General features: G+C 46.5%; 1 protein-coding gene and 1 pseudogene across 2 annotated transcripts in view; both read right to left on the reverse strand.

Moving 5' to 3' along the window:
- Positions 1-6343, reverse strand: part of LOC309808093 (forkhead-associated domain-containing protein 1-like) — a gene marked incomplete at both ends in the record, with an annotated part of 98031 nt that extends 91688 nt beyond the window's left edge. The window contains one exon of the mRNA XM_082628095.1: positions 6251-6343. Within this exon, the coding sequence (XP_082484221.1) occupies positions 6251-6343 (93 nt within the window). The remainder of the gene's footprint in view (positions 1-6250) is intronic.
- LOC309808912 (centrosomal protein of 78 kDa-like) overlaps positions 1-15069 on the reverse strand; it is an 823590-nt pseudogene that overhangs the window by 407278 nt on the left and 401243 nt on the right. The gene's annotated exons all lie outside the window — the stretch shown is intronic.

A 15069-nucleotide genomic window follows, 5' to 3' on the forward strand; every position in this document is an offset into this window, starting at 1 on the left:
TTTTTCCTCTTGGAAGCCCTCCATCTGCTGGTGAGAAACTAGTCCCATCAATTGCTGTGCTGGGTACTGACCAATGAAATCAGCCGCCAGTTCCCAAACAGGGGACAAAACAGTCCCTGAGGACTGGTGAGACCAGACAGGTGAACCCCCAGAGCAAGGAGCACTTGGGGAGAAGCCAGGGGTGAGGTGGGGGTGAGGGGGGAGGATGGGAGCACGACCCAGGCAGGAGGACAAGTGCGATGCAGATGGGGAGCCAGCAAGTGCACCCTCCCAGGCCTGTTTCAGTCCGTGGATTTCCCCACAGAGAGTCCACCTGTCACCTTATGTCCCAAAATGCAGGTGTTCGCTTAGAATAACAGAAATGTGAATTAAAATGACACAGGTACCATACTTCACCTCGTAGATCAGTGAAGATCCAATGGGGGGTCAGCACCCTAGGCTGGGGAGGGAGTGGGAGACGGGTGTCCACTGCTGGCAGGACACCACATCCGGAAACCTCTGGTGGACAATTTGGCCATGCCCATCAGAGTTACAGCTGTATGTGTCCTTTGACAGAGCAGACATACCTGCACGTCCGTGAAATGATGCAAATAATAGGAGAATCCCAGCAGCCTTGTTTAATAATAATAAACAAGATTACGGTGTAGGCTCTGGTTCTTTCCTGAGAGGCAGCCCAGAACTGGCAGGGGCCAGGAAAAGGGACGAGAGTCATCCGGCTGGATGGGATCTGGTGTGTGTGTATGAGATCAGTCTGGCTTCACGACCCTCAGATCCCACGCTAGAAGGGCTGACACAGGCTGGAGAGATGGCTCCACCCATGAGAAAGGAGATGGCTGGCAGGACACTGATCACCGAGGGTGAGGGGTGGACACCAGCATTTCATCCCCCTGTCATGTCTGTTCTTTCTTTTTCTCTTCCATCTCCACCCTCGTAGCTGCAGCCCTGCACTGACTTGGGCTGTCCTAGAGCTCAGTCTTCTAGGGATCCTGGGACTTCCCCAGGGTGGGACTGGGGGAGTCCCTGGGGAGGGGTAGGGTCAGTCAGCCCTTCATTGTTTACCCTTCGCTTCTCTTTTCCTCAAAACAAAGTTTATTGAAAGAATACACACACACACACATACACACACACACACACACAAGCAGGAGCTCTGCTGATCAAGAAGGGAGAGGGAGGGAGCACTGATGGTGGGGTTCTCAAAGTGTGGTCCTGGAGCCAACTCCAGGGGACTCCATTCCCCCCACCTGAACCTGGGGAGCATATAATGTGAAGATTCCTGGGCCTTACCCCAAACCCACTGGGTCAGAATGCCTAGGAGTTCATGTTGAACAACCACTCTTAAACATGCGGAAAATCCAACAACCACTGGCTTTGGTGTTTCTTCATTCTGGAAGAACTGAGTCCCTTTCTCAGCAGAGTTTAAATAACAGCCACATCCAACTCTAAAGATTACACTTTACAAGGCACATCAAATCATATAAATTATAACTTGCAAGGTTTAGCCGTGAAATGAGCAAGGCTGAGGCTTTTGAGGCATGTAAAATGGGAGAGGGGAGATTGTGAATAGAGCTCCTGATGGCTCGCCTGCACACAGCAGCTGGGATGTTCACTGGCAGGTCTCCCCCTTGTTTACAATCCTTCAAGCCTTCTTCCCACTGCTTTTCAGATAAAGATCAAAACCCTTATGGTGACATGAAGGAGGCCGACTTGTCCCTTAGCCCTCCTCCTTCCCACTCTGACTTCTGGACGCCCTGGTTTTCTCTCAGTCCCTTGGGTTCACAATATGCTCTTCCACCCCAGGGCCCTTGCACATGCCATTCCCTTCTCCTATTGTCTAGTTAAGTCCTCCTTGTCTTCCATATTCCTTTCCTTTACAGCCCCAATGTTGGAATGGAATTAGTCACACCTTTGTGGGATCATTTGACTTATTTCTCTCTCTCCTGGCAGCTTCCTGATGGCAGGGACCATGTCCAGTTCTGCCATCACTGTACCCCTAGACTTGGCTCGGTGCTGAGGCTCTGGGTAAATACTGTGCAATGAATGAGTGATAGCAACAGTTATCACTGTTGACTATAAACAGTTCTCACTAGCCTGGCTATAAACAGGCTTCCTATTGCCTTAGGGAACCAAACTCCTTACAGGATATAGAAAAAAGTCTGGAGGGTAAAACCCTGCAAATATCAATATTGATATTTCCTTGAGCCAAATGATTACAAGTGACCTTTATTTTCTTCCTTATATTTTCCTTTCTCCCAATTTTTAAAAACAAGAAGCATGTAACTACCTTCCATTATCGGAAAGAGTAAATGATGTCGAAATACTATGATACCAATAGTCAAAACAACATGTCAGCCTTGCTGATGAGTAGAAATCTTTAGAAGCATGACTGCCTATTCTTTAGGATTGATCCAAGCAAATAAACAATCTTTTTTATTTGCTAGATGTAACCTCTGGGTAAATGCAATGATGACTTTTTAGTAATATAAATCCCTGAATTTTTTTTTTTTTTTTTTTTTTTGCGGTACGCGGGCCTCTCACTGTTGTGGCCTCTCCCGTTGCAGAGCTCAGGCTCCGGACACGCTGGCTCAGCGGCCATGGCTCACGGGCCCAGCCGCTCCGCGGCATGTGGGATATTCCCGGACCGGGCACGAACCCGTGTCCCTTGCATCGGCAGGCGGACTCTCAACCACTTCGCCACCAGGGAAGCCTAGTGACGTATTTCTTAAGCTAAGTCCGAGGAGCAGTAAGCAGTCAATTATTTATATACAATGAATGCAACTCAATTTCTGTCTAGTTAATAACTGTCCTCATTAGTTCCCTTTTCCAAATGGCTTATTAATGTCAGTGGATCCTCATCTCAACCCTGTGCACCTCTGAGGATTCTTCTCAGTCTCTGTTTTAGGAGACCATAATAATGATCATTGTGTCATTCACTGACCACCACATGCCAGGCTCTTTCTATGCATTTCTCACTTAATCCTCAGAATAAACCTGTGAGGTAAGAGGTTTACAGACAGGGAAAAGGAACTCAGAGTGATTAAGTAATTTGGTTGAAGTCACTCAGCCACAAAGTAGCCTAATGAGATTCAAACCCAGCTCTGTCTATCTCCAAAGCCTGTGCTTTTAAAAATTACTACAGTTTTCTAATATCATAGTCCAGTTCAAAACAGAGATCTCTGTCTCTACTTTAGCCAGACAGGAAATAAAACTACCCCAAATCTATGCCTTGTTAGGATAAAGAAGAAACTACAGTTCTTCTTCTTCTTCTTTTTCCTCCCACTTTGCACACTGAACAGATGTTCTGTGTCCTTGAAGGGAGACCATATCATGGAGGAGAATCTCACAGGGACGTTCATGGAGTTATCTTTAAATCTGTTGCGTTTACAATAAACATTCTCAGAAAACTAGGAATAAAGGGGGAAATTTCTCACTTGGTAAGAACATGTATAAATACCCTACAGCTAACCTCGTACTTAACGGTTAAAGACTGACTTTTTTCCCCTAAGGTCAGGAACAAGTGAATATAAGGATTTATACACTGCTCTTGTTCAGCAGAGTCCTGGAAGTCTTAACCAGGGAAATAAAGCAAGGAAAAGAAGATTCAAGGCATTCAGATCTCCTTTTCTGAAAGGAGAAATAAAATTGTTCTTATTTGCAGATGACATGATTGTTTATGTATAAAATCCCAAGAAATCTACAAAAGCCCTTATATAAGAAAGTACAGTTAAGGTTCCAAGATACCAAGAAGCATACAAAAATCAACTGTATATCTATATACTGTCAATGAACATGTGGACACCAAAATTAAAAATATAATACCATTTACAATCACTCAAAAAAAAAAAGAGAGAGATATACTTAAGTGTAAATCTAACAAAACATGTTCAGGACTCGTATGCTGAAAACTACAAAACACTCATGAGAGACACTGAATAAATGGAGAAATATACCATGTTCATGAATTGGAAGACAATGTAGGAGTATATCAATTATTCTCACATTGTTATATAGGATTAAACACAATTCCAATCAAAATTACAGCATGATATTTTGTATATACAGACAGGCTTACACTAAAATGTAAATGGAAAGGCAAAGGAACTAGAATAGGTTAAAAATTTTTTTTAAAGAAAAGTGGGAGGAATCACTCTACCTGATTTAAGACTTACATAGCGACAGTAATCAAGGCTATCTCATAATGGTAGATCCATTATGACAAATAGATCCATGAAACATAATAGGGAACTAAGAAGTAGCCCCCATAGAAAGTATGACCAGATTATTTTTGACAAACTTGCAAAAGCAATTCAATGGAGAAAGGATAGTCTTTTCAACAAATGGTTCTGGAACAACTAAATATCCACATGGAAGAAAAATGAACTTTGACCTAAATCTCACATCATAAACGACAGTGAACCCAAAATGGTTCATAGATTTAAACATAAAACTATAAAACACTTAGAAGAAAACATAAGAGAAAATCCTCAGGGTCAGGGACCTGGTGGCATGTTCTTAGACATGACACTAAAAGCATGATCTATAAAAGAAAAAATAACTACCTGGACTTCATCAAAAGTTAAAGCTTTTGCTCTGTGAAATACTCTGCTAAGAGAATGAAAAGACAAGCTATGGATGGGAGAAAATATTTGCAAACCATCTATCTGACAAGGGACTCATATCTAAAATACATAAAGAATTCTCAAAACTCAATGGTAAAAAAATTAACAATTCGATTAGAGACACTTAAAAGATATGAAGAGATATTTCACTGAAGAGGATATGCAGAAGGCAAACACGTACATGAAAAGACATTTAACATCACTATCGATTTGGGAAATGCAAGTTAAGACTATGATGAGATACCACTACACACTTACTAAAACAGCTAAAATGAAAAACAGTGTTTATGCTAATTGCTGGTGAGGATGTGTCTCATACATTGCTGGTGGAAATGAAAAATGGTACAGCCATGCTGGATAAGTCTGGCAGTTTCTTTACAAACCGAATCTATATAAACACATATGTTAATCCATGCAATCATACTCCTGAGCATTTATCACAGAGAAATAAAAACTTATGTTCACACAAAAACCTGTATACAAATGTTTATAGTACATTTATTTGTAATAGCCCCAAATGGAAACAAAATGTCCTTCAAAAAGTGAATGGTTAAACATAGGTGATACGTCCATACCGTGGACTATTACTCAGCAATAAAAGAACAAGCTAATAACCTAAATGGATGTCAAGGGCATTACAATGACTAAAAAAAAAAAAAAAAAAAATCAATCGCAAAGGTCATAGATAAATGATGAAAATTATAGAGACGGAGAACAGATTAGTGGTTTTCGGAGCGTGGGGACGACGGTGGGAGGAGGAATTGTGACTATAAAAGGAGCATCACAAAGGACATCTCTGATGATGGAATACTCCTATATCCTGATGGCCACACCCAAATCCACACGTGGTAAAATGGCACAGGACTCCACACATGCTTCGTGCCATTCTCTCTACCATTTGTGCATCTATAATTATTTCAAAATAAAGTTTAAAAAAATCTGTTGAGTGAAGTCTGAGAGTGGTCTGCCTTTCACAGTCCTAAAGGGATTCCATTGCATTTCTCTTTCTGCTTCAATATTTTAATCCCTTTCAAAATGTTAAAAGGCTCAAAGCCACTGTTTTTATAATTCCTTACTTACAATTTCTTCCAACTTCCTTGGCTGTCAATGAGCTGGGACTGTGGACCAAGCCACAGCTAATTCAGAGAATGGAATGAAATGAAGTGAGAGAGCACTGAGGCCATGCCCAGGGCTTACCCTGATTTACTACTTGGAGGTACGGGGGCACGGGAGGGCTCTGAGGGGCCCATAGTCTCCAGAAGCTCTGGAAAGGGCGAGAGGCCATTGCTCAAGCTGGGCACTTCAGGTGGCCGTGGCTGCCAGACGCGGAGCAGGTGAAGGTCAAGCATCAGCTCTAAGCCCACCTTCCAAACCACGCCATCAGGGTGGGACACTGCAGACATAGTCAGCAAAGGACACAGGGCCCATCGCACTTTGCACTGTGCTCATTCTTACCACATGTGCCAGGGAGACCCAGCACATGTGGGGAATGGTTATTGGTGGCACACCGAGGAAGGCTGGGACTGTTAGCCAGAGGCTGTGCTTTACAAGAGACTGGAGTCCACAGAACAGTAAGGACTTTTGGTGGTGTGAGGGGTAGGGAGGGTCGGGGACTGGCTAGGAAGAGGTCTTACCTCTAAAACAAGGTCTGAATTTTCATGCCTTCCAATCGTAGTGCTTTTATTCAGGACAAAATAGCCTTCTGCACTCTTTAGATAGGCTTTCATATTCTCTGCTTTCCCTATAAAAGGTTTTCAGAAAACAATTTTGTTAGAAAAATACAGTCCTCTAATTATTCAATGTCATATTTAGAATGAATGGAATACACCATAATGTCCACAGGAGAAGTCAGCAGAGGTAGGAGTGGATAGCTGGATTTAACAATGATCACAATGATAATTCCACACATTTTTAAGACTGTCCTTTTAACAGTGATAGCCGGCATAGATGAGCTTGCTTCTGATCACAAGAGGACATCCTTTATGTAACTCAGAGCACAAACAAGCAATAGCAAAAAAAAAAAAAACCCAAACAAATCTGAATTCCACTGATAACTGCTCTCCACCTCCCATTAAGCTTAGTTTGGGGTTAGTTATCTGACAGAATCAAATACTCAGTGTTACTAACCCACCACTTACTAGCTCTGTGACTCTGGGTGAGTTCCTTATTCTCTCTCTATGCCTCTGTTTCCTCATCTGTAAAATGGGGCTAATAATACTCTGTATCCCAAAGAGTTTTGTGAGGATTAAATGTGAAGCATCTAGAATGGTGATTGCTACACTAAACACCCATTTGTCCTACTGTGATTGTGACTGTTATTAATCTTGGGCTTCTGAACTTTGACTCAAGAAACCCCAACTTCTACAGAGCTTCTTAAAGTGTGGAAGAGTCAGTCATCGAGGAAATGGGCACTAGAAGATACTTTCTTTTTAAGTCACCGCATTCCTTCATATATTTAGGTTGAAAAAAAAATGATTTCCAAAGACAAAATATCAAGATTATAGCTTGGCTGTACGGTCAAGACTCTGTACGTATCTTTTCCTGGCATTTTATTAGGAAAATGTCAAACACACAGAAAAGTTGAAAGAAGTGGATGGTGAACTTCTATAGAACCACCACCCAGATTCTACAATCAACATTTTGTTCTATTTGCTTTATCACATATCTACCCATCTATACATTTTATATTTTAATGCATTTCAAAGTAAATCCTATACATGTTTTTAAATTTTATTTATTTATTTTTGGCTGTGTTGGGTCTTCGTTTCTGTGCGAGGGCTTTCTCTAGTTGTGGCAAGTGGGGGCCACTCTTCATCGCAGTGCACGGGCCTCTCACTATCACGGCGTCTCATGTTGTGGAGCACAGGCTCCAGATATGCAGGCTCAGTAGTTGTGGCTCACGGGCCTAGTTGCTCCGCGGCACATGGGATCTTCCCAGACCAGGGCTCGAACCCATGTCCCCTGTATTAGAAGGCAGATTCTCAACCACTGCGCCACCAGGGAAGCCCTATACATGTTTTTTATTTTTTTTATATTTATTTATTTATTATTATTATTATTTTTTAGCGTTACGCGGGCCTCTCACTGTTGTGGCCTCTCCCGTTGCAGAGCACAGGCTCCGGATGCACAGGCTCAGAGGCCATGGCTTACGGGCCCAGCCGCTCCGCGGCATGTGGGATCCTCCCAGACCGGGGCACGAACCTGTGTCCCCTGCATTGGCAGGCGGACTCTCAACCACTGTGCCACCAGGGAAGCCCATATATACATGTTTTTTAAAACATAAAAATTTCAGTGACTTCAGCTGGTTCCAAGATGTTGATGATAATTCACATGATATTGGAATTCTGATCCATCTCAGTGCCATGTCAAACATAGTCTCTTTTCTTTTTTTTCCTTTTTTTTTTTTTTGGCTCTGTTGGGTCTTCGTTGCTGCATGCGGGCTTTCTCTAGTTGCGGCGAGCGGAGGCTACTCTTCCTCACGGTGCGCAGGCTTCTCACTGCGGTGGCTTCTCCTGTTGTGGAGCATGGGCTCTAGGTGTGCAGGCTTCAGTAGTTGCAGCACGTGGGCTCAGTAGTTGCGGCACTAGGGCCCTAGCTGTGGCTCGCAGGCTCTAGAGTGCAGGCTCAGTAGTTGTGGTGCACTGGCTTAGTTGCTCCGAGGCACGTGGGATCTTCCTGGACCAGGGCTCGAACCCGTGTCCCCTGCATTGGCAGGCAGATTCTTAACCGCTGAGCCCCCAAGAAAGTCCCCAAAGTCTCTTTTCAACTGAAAGGTCACTGAAGTGTGAAGTTGTTAGACTGTGGATAAAAACAAAAATCATCTAGGTCTGACCGTAGAGGGTCTCCGGTCTGGCTCTGCTTTCCATCAACATCTCCATCATCATTCCATCACTGAATCCCTACTAAGTGCCAGGCACTGGGCTATCCTTTTACACACATGGCCTCTTTTCATCCTCAGAACCACCCTGTGAGGCAGGTGTCAGTATTGTCCCGCTTTACAAATGAGGAAACTGAGACTCAGAGAAGTTAAGGTCACACAATAGTAAGTGTGTGACAACTCTGAGCCTTTGCATGTAATCAGTGTACAAACCTCCATTGCTGCTGGTGGGGCAGAGTAGGGGTGGGGGAATTGCACTGTCTGCTGACACTTGGGACATGTAGTAAAAGAAAGTCCTTGAAACCAGCATTCTATCCTCTGAAAGGAAGACGAGACCCTACCTGGGGGTAAGAGAAATAAAAATAAGCAGGATAGTTTATATTTGTAAACTTTGAGGCCTGTGGATGTCCCACAAATATTGATGCTTTCAGATAATGAGAAATACATTTGATTAAGTTCGCTGTCATGTATACAGGGGAAAAGACATTTCCTCTTCCCAAAGAACCATGCTCTGCTGCCTTCAGTTATTAATCTTCAATTGCAGAGGACCATGTTAGCACGCAACACATTCAAGTCTAATTAAGCTAAAATGGAAACTTCCAAGAAATGTCTCTTCTGCAGGAAAACCACAGGAAACGCCACTAATCGAAAACTTAAACTTGGATCATGTGCATATTTGTTTTTTAGCTCTCACCCCAGACGTCCCCAAGGCTGGGGTCTTCTCTCTGCTCAGACGTCCCCCCTTGGGGCAACCACCTGACTGACCACTCTGGCTAAAGGCACCCTCAGTCATGTTATTCCCCTGCTAGTTTTCCCCTGCTGTGTTTCCTTCCTTGTACTTATCATTCTCTGACATGTTCTTGTTCCTTTCTTTAGTTATGCTTGCTGTTGGTTTCTCTTTCACTAACATATATGTTCCTGGAAAACCAGAACTGTGTTCATTTTGTTCAGAAGCAATTCTTCATGGGTATGTTGTGTTTGTACCCATCTTCAGAGCAAAGGCATTGAAAGATTTTGTCCTGCACTCACTTTCCGAGGATGCTTGTATGGCAAACAGCCTGGGAGGATAGAGGTAATGTTTCTAATAAAGATAACGGCTCCTTCTGGGGCAAAAGTTGGGCAGGTTTGCTAGCAGCCCCTTTCAAAGATTGCAGTTTCCTGAGTTTGGAGTTCCTTACCTGGGACACAGACCCACTGTGCGCACAGCATCCACACTGGCTGCTCTGTACCAGCCCGAGGGACTTTCAGGGCAACAGGAACCAATGTGCATATGCAGCTCTGCTGCCTGTTATGTCGGCTGTGCTGTGAGTCATCAAGTTCTTTGTTTCTGGCCCAGGAGTCTCTTGTCTTCTGCCAGGAACTATAAGCTGGGCAGGCTAACTTACTAACTTTCAAACAGGGTCAAATGTCAGACCCTTTGCAGTTCCTGCCAGTTCTGTGCATTACCCCTTCTCCAGGGCAGGGGGCGGCGGGGGGGCAGAACCTGACACATAGTAGGTGCTTGGGAAACACTTGCTGAGTGAATGAAAATACAAAGGGCACCTCAAAGCAAGTCAGTACAGCCAGCTGGCTAGGAAGCTTTGATAGTAACTACCTTTCATTTTTCCCGTCAGTATCTAGCTTACATGACTCCTTGGAAAACCTAAATTCTATCTCTTTAGCTTTTGGATTGGACAATATTTCTCCACCTTCATTTTGCCCTGTGCATCACTTCCTTGCGTGAAAACACTGTCAAAGTAATTTGAATGTGTGGAGCTCTGTGAATTCGTTCTTACTCAGTGCCATGGAGCACCAGCCACAGGAAAGAGCAAAAGGGCTTCAGTCATCTGCGTTCCCCCGACCACTTTGGATGGCTCAGAATTGGGTTATAGGAGCAAACTTTCTTTTGAGGTTTACAGTGGCCTCAAAGTTCCTTAAAGAAGGGGAGTTCAGGTAAGGGGCGGGTGTGTGTGTGTGTGTGTGTGTCTCTGACCATTGGGTGGGTGTTGTCCATAAATCAGGGGAAACAGGGGTTCCTCTCTTAATCCCAGCTATACCCACAGGACATCCAAGAGCTGGTGCCCAGGAGAGGCTTAAAGCTCCCGTGCCGCCTCCCTTGGGGGGCGAGGTAGGGGCTGCACTTAGGAAGGAACGGCTGGTGTTGGGGCACCTTTTCTGGGGTGCTCCTGGCGACCCGAGCCTGGATCAGAGAGTTCGGACTCGGCTGGCGCCGGGTCCCCTGCCTATCCCAACACCCTTGACCTCGCAGGGCTGGCCTCCTCCGGCCCAGGTTTCCGCCCGCCGCCTCCTCGCGCGCCGCTCTCACCTGGCCTGAGGAAGAAGCCCACGCCTCGTCCTCTGCCAAGAAGCCCTGACCTCCGCCCTGCCGCCCTCCCGCGGAGTCTCCAGGCGACAGCCCGCAGCCCGCGCGCCCGCCCGGCCTTTGTACGAACGTCGCCACGGCAACGCCATTCTGACGGCCGAGCTGGGGAGGGGCGTGGCGTGCGCGGCGCCCGAGGATGAGGGGGAGGTGCGCTGGCAGCACCCGGCCAATTACAGCCCGCTGCAGCGCTGCGAGCCCTCCCCGACCTGCCCCCTAGAGGTCCCCAGCCCCGTTTCCAGGATGGGGAAACAGGCTCAGTGTTCACAGAAGTAGCTCCAAGTCTTACAGCGGGGAAGGAGCAGCCTCAAAAATCCTTCCTAGTGATCTTAGCTCCAGGCTCGGTGCGTTGAGGGGGGGGTGGTCAGGCGTGGGAGGGTAATGGAGCTGAACCAGGAGAAGCCTGGAGGTTAGTCCCCCCCGTCCCACCCGAATCTCTAGTTCTCTCTGTTGTGGAGGAGAAAACAGAGTAAGCTGGGGGACCATCACTTCTGGGGATGGGGGTGGAGATGGGAGATGGGTGCGGTGGAGGGAACACTTCTGAAAGAATGGAAGATTCTCCCACGTGCTAGGGAAGGGGTATTTACAAGCCCACAGCCTTACTGTTCCTGTCCTTCCCTGTCAAAACTCGCGTTTATTCATTCATGTGTTCTTTACTTCTACAAACATCACCTGAGTCCCTACAAGGTCAGACGGTGGCCCCAGTGTTGACCTGGATCAGATCCTTAAGAAATCCCCCCGCACCCCCCATGGGCACGGGGCTGGGGGGATGGAGCGTGTGGAGAAGACATGCAAATGCCAACTATCTCCCCTTACCCCATGTCACCTCTTTTCAGATCAGCCCCTTCTGTCTGGGAGCAGAACAGCCCTGCTGACTACCTACAGAATGCCTCATTTCCCTGCCAGGAAATGACTGACAAGGTGCCCCAAGACAAACTCAAAATATTCATCTGAGAAAGATGAAAGATGGCAGACTCCACTCTAGTCAATTAGAAGAAGATATAAGAGAGAAAAATCATGGAAATCGATATGGGATGGAATATATGGTAAAGATGCTCCCACATGCCTAGAGGCTCTTAGAAATGCACATTCCCTGGCACAGACCTCAGAGATTCTGATTAAGCAGCTCTGGAGCATGGTCCAGGAATGAATTTGTTGCATTCTTGCAAATTCCTTGTGCATTTGTTTAAAGCTTGGCAAAACCTCAGGACTTTTTCAACCCTGCAGTTGAATCGCAGAGCCCTCCCAGCACTTGTGCCTAGAAATATTTTCCAGGCCCTCAGTCAGCCTGGAAGGTTCTGCCTGGGTTAGTTCCCTTCGACCAGAAAGACCTTAGGAATGTATGAGGAGTGACCACAGAGGCCGGGGCCCTGAGTGGTAACTTCAGAGGAACAGAGAGGGTCAGGCTCAACTCTCCAGGCACATTTCTGCCTCAGGGCCTTTGCAGTTACTGTTTCTTCTCCCTACCAGGCACTTCCCCCAGGGATCTCCTTCAGCTCCTTTAGATTTTTACTCAAGTATCACCCTATTTAAAAGGGTCTTGGAATTCCCTGGCAATCCAGTGTTTAGGACTCAGTGCTTTCACTGCCCAGTTCGATCTCTGGTCGATCCTGCAAGCCCCATGATGCCACCCAAAAAAACAAAACAAAACAAACCCCCCCCCCAAAAAACATGAATAACAAAACAAACACCTCACTCTATTGCTCTTCCCTTCATCTTACCACTCCTCTAACATGCTATTTATTTAGTTTCCTTCTCTTATTTGTTGTCAGTCTCCCCACTCCCAACTCCCCCCTGCCCCCCAACTTAAGCTCCATGAGGGCAGGGATTTTTTTCTCTTTTGTTCACTGCTGTATCACCAGTACCTAGAACAGTGCCTGAATGAACGAATGAGTGAATGAACAGGGGCAGCCCTTGCCACCCGCCCACAGCCTTGCCTCCTACTCTTGAGCTGCTGAGCTGAACTGTCCTTACCCCAGGACCTAGGCTTCTGTAGCCTTGGCCCTCCCCAGCCCCACCCCCATCTCCATGCTTGTCTTCAATGTCATCAACATGAGCACAGAACGCAACCCTGCTCACTGCCAGCCAGACCCTATGGAGCCCATCCAGGCCAGCCTGGAGCCGGAGCCGCCCATGGCCCCCTGATAGGCTTGGGAGAGCATATGTTGCCATTAGTCCATCTCTCGATGAGGAAATACTAAACGGAGAACAAAGCTGGCATTCAGGCTCACTGGAGCAGAAATTGCCAAATCTTGATTGGATCCTGCCGCTCCCCACAGGATGCCACAGTCATCTCAAAGGGTGTGTGAAAGTCTAAAAACCCAGTTCCATGTCATCCACTTAAATTTCAAAAACAGAAACTAAAATACCCCAATAACTCATGGCTTTATCATAGCATGTCCTGGGCTGAGTGAGAGTTGTACTTTGCAATGATAGGGTGATCAAAATACTGCACCTGGGGAATTCCCTGGCGGTCCACTGGTTAGGACTTGGTGCTTTCACTGCCATGGCCCGGGTTCAATCCCTGGTGGGGAAATTAAGATCCCGCAAGCCACACGGCATGTCCAAAAAAAAAAAAAAGAGGTTTCTAGCTTATATGGGCTCCTTGGTGATGCCTGTAATCAATCAATCTTATTGAGCTCTGGGTGGCTACCAAGGCTGTACTGTATCTCCATCAACATCAGGATGCTGGTGTCTGAAAGGCCTGGGTCCATGTCCCAGCTTTGTCATTCCCAGCTGTCCTCCTAATACTGGAGCGAGTGATGTTAACTCCGGGCTTTCCACCCGCAGGGCACTGTCCCAGTCCTTCCTGTGGATCATCTCATTTAATCCTCACCATAACCTGGGGCAGTAGGTGTGTGTGAAACACCTGGAACAGGGAGCTCTGCAGAGAAGCGCTCAAAAATGTCGTGACGGGTATTATTTCTATCACATCACTCCCACTTGAACAGGAAAATAGGGCTCAAGAGACATGGAGGTATGTGACCAAGGTGACACAGCCAGAAAAGGATTTGAATCTAGATGACTGTGATGGGAAGGTATTTTCCCCGGGGACCACAGGTGACAAGGGTCACAGCCACGAGACACCCATGCTCACCACCTGCTTTTCCTCCGCCCTGAACAATCTGGGCTTCTGGCTGTCCTGAAGTTTTGGCAGTGCCTGCAGCAAGACGGGGAGGGAGCTGAGGCCAAGAGGGGGTAGCTGGGGCTTGCCAGGGACCTCTCCTGCCACCCACTGGGCTTCTTTCCTGCAGGACCTCTGCCCCATAAAATCTCATTGGGCCACAGTTACCTTCCCTGGGCTGTCCTTGACTGGGAGAGCCCATCCACTGTGCCCCCTCCCGAGATCTGCTTGTTGTCCCCTGCATTCCAACAAGAAATGAATGCTGGCCTCCTGCCTGGAAGAGGTAGGGAGCTTGCCCAGCCTTTAAGGGGTAAGAGAGCCAGGGAAAGAGCTGGAACAGGAGAAAGGGAGTGTAAAAGAGAGAGAGAGCTCTCGAAGATCAGGAAGTAGCTAAGCTGTTGAGTAGGTGTCAGATGGGAGGGCAAAGGCCCATTGGAGGCTCCACAGTCCATTCATAACCTGACGCTATGGGCTAAGGAAATGCAGGTTTTTATACACACACACACACACAGGTTCACAAAAATAAATTCAAACCACAAAATCACAGCTGGTCACTGAGGCCTTCTGCAGCCGTGCTCACCCCCTTCCCCTGTCAGAAAATGAGAAATCACCCAGGTGTTTTCTCAGATAGAGACAAGGCTGGTTGGGACATTCATCTCTTGCAAATCAGAGCTTTGCCAGGGGGCTTCCCTGGTGGCGCAGTGGTTGAGAATTTGCCTGCCAATGCAGGGGACGTGGGTTCGAGCCCTTGTCTGGGAGGATCCCACATGCCGCGGAGCAACTAGGCCCGTGAGCCACAACTACTGAGCCTGCGCGTCTGGAGCTTGTGCTCTGCAACAAGAGAGGCCGCGATAGTGAGAGGCCTGTGCACCGCGATGAAGAGTGACCCCCGCTTGCCACAACTGGAGAAAGCCCTCGCACAGAAACGAAGACCCAACACAGCCAAAAATTAATTAATTAATTAATTTTAAAAAATTAAAACAAAACCAAAAAACTACTCTCTAAAAAAAAACAACAACACAGAAAAAAAAGCTTTGCCAGGGAGGTCAGTCTGTATGTTCTGTTTGAAAACTGCAGATGAAGGGTGCTGATC

The sequence above is a fragment of the Mesoplodon mirus genome, assembly GCF_964341445.2.
Source record: "Mesoplodon mirus genome assembly, chromosome: 7".
In the NCBI taxonomy this organism is placed as follows: domain Eukaryota; kingdom Metazoa; phylum Chordata; class Mammalia; order Artiodactyla; family Ziphiidae; genus Mesoplodon; species Mesoplodon mirus.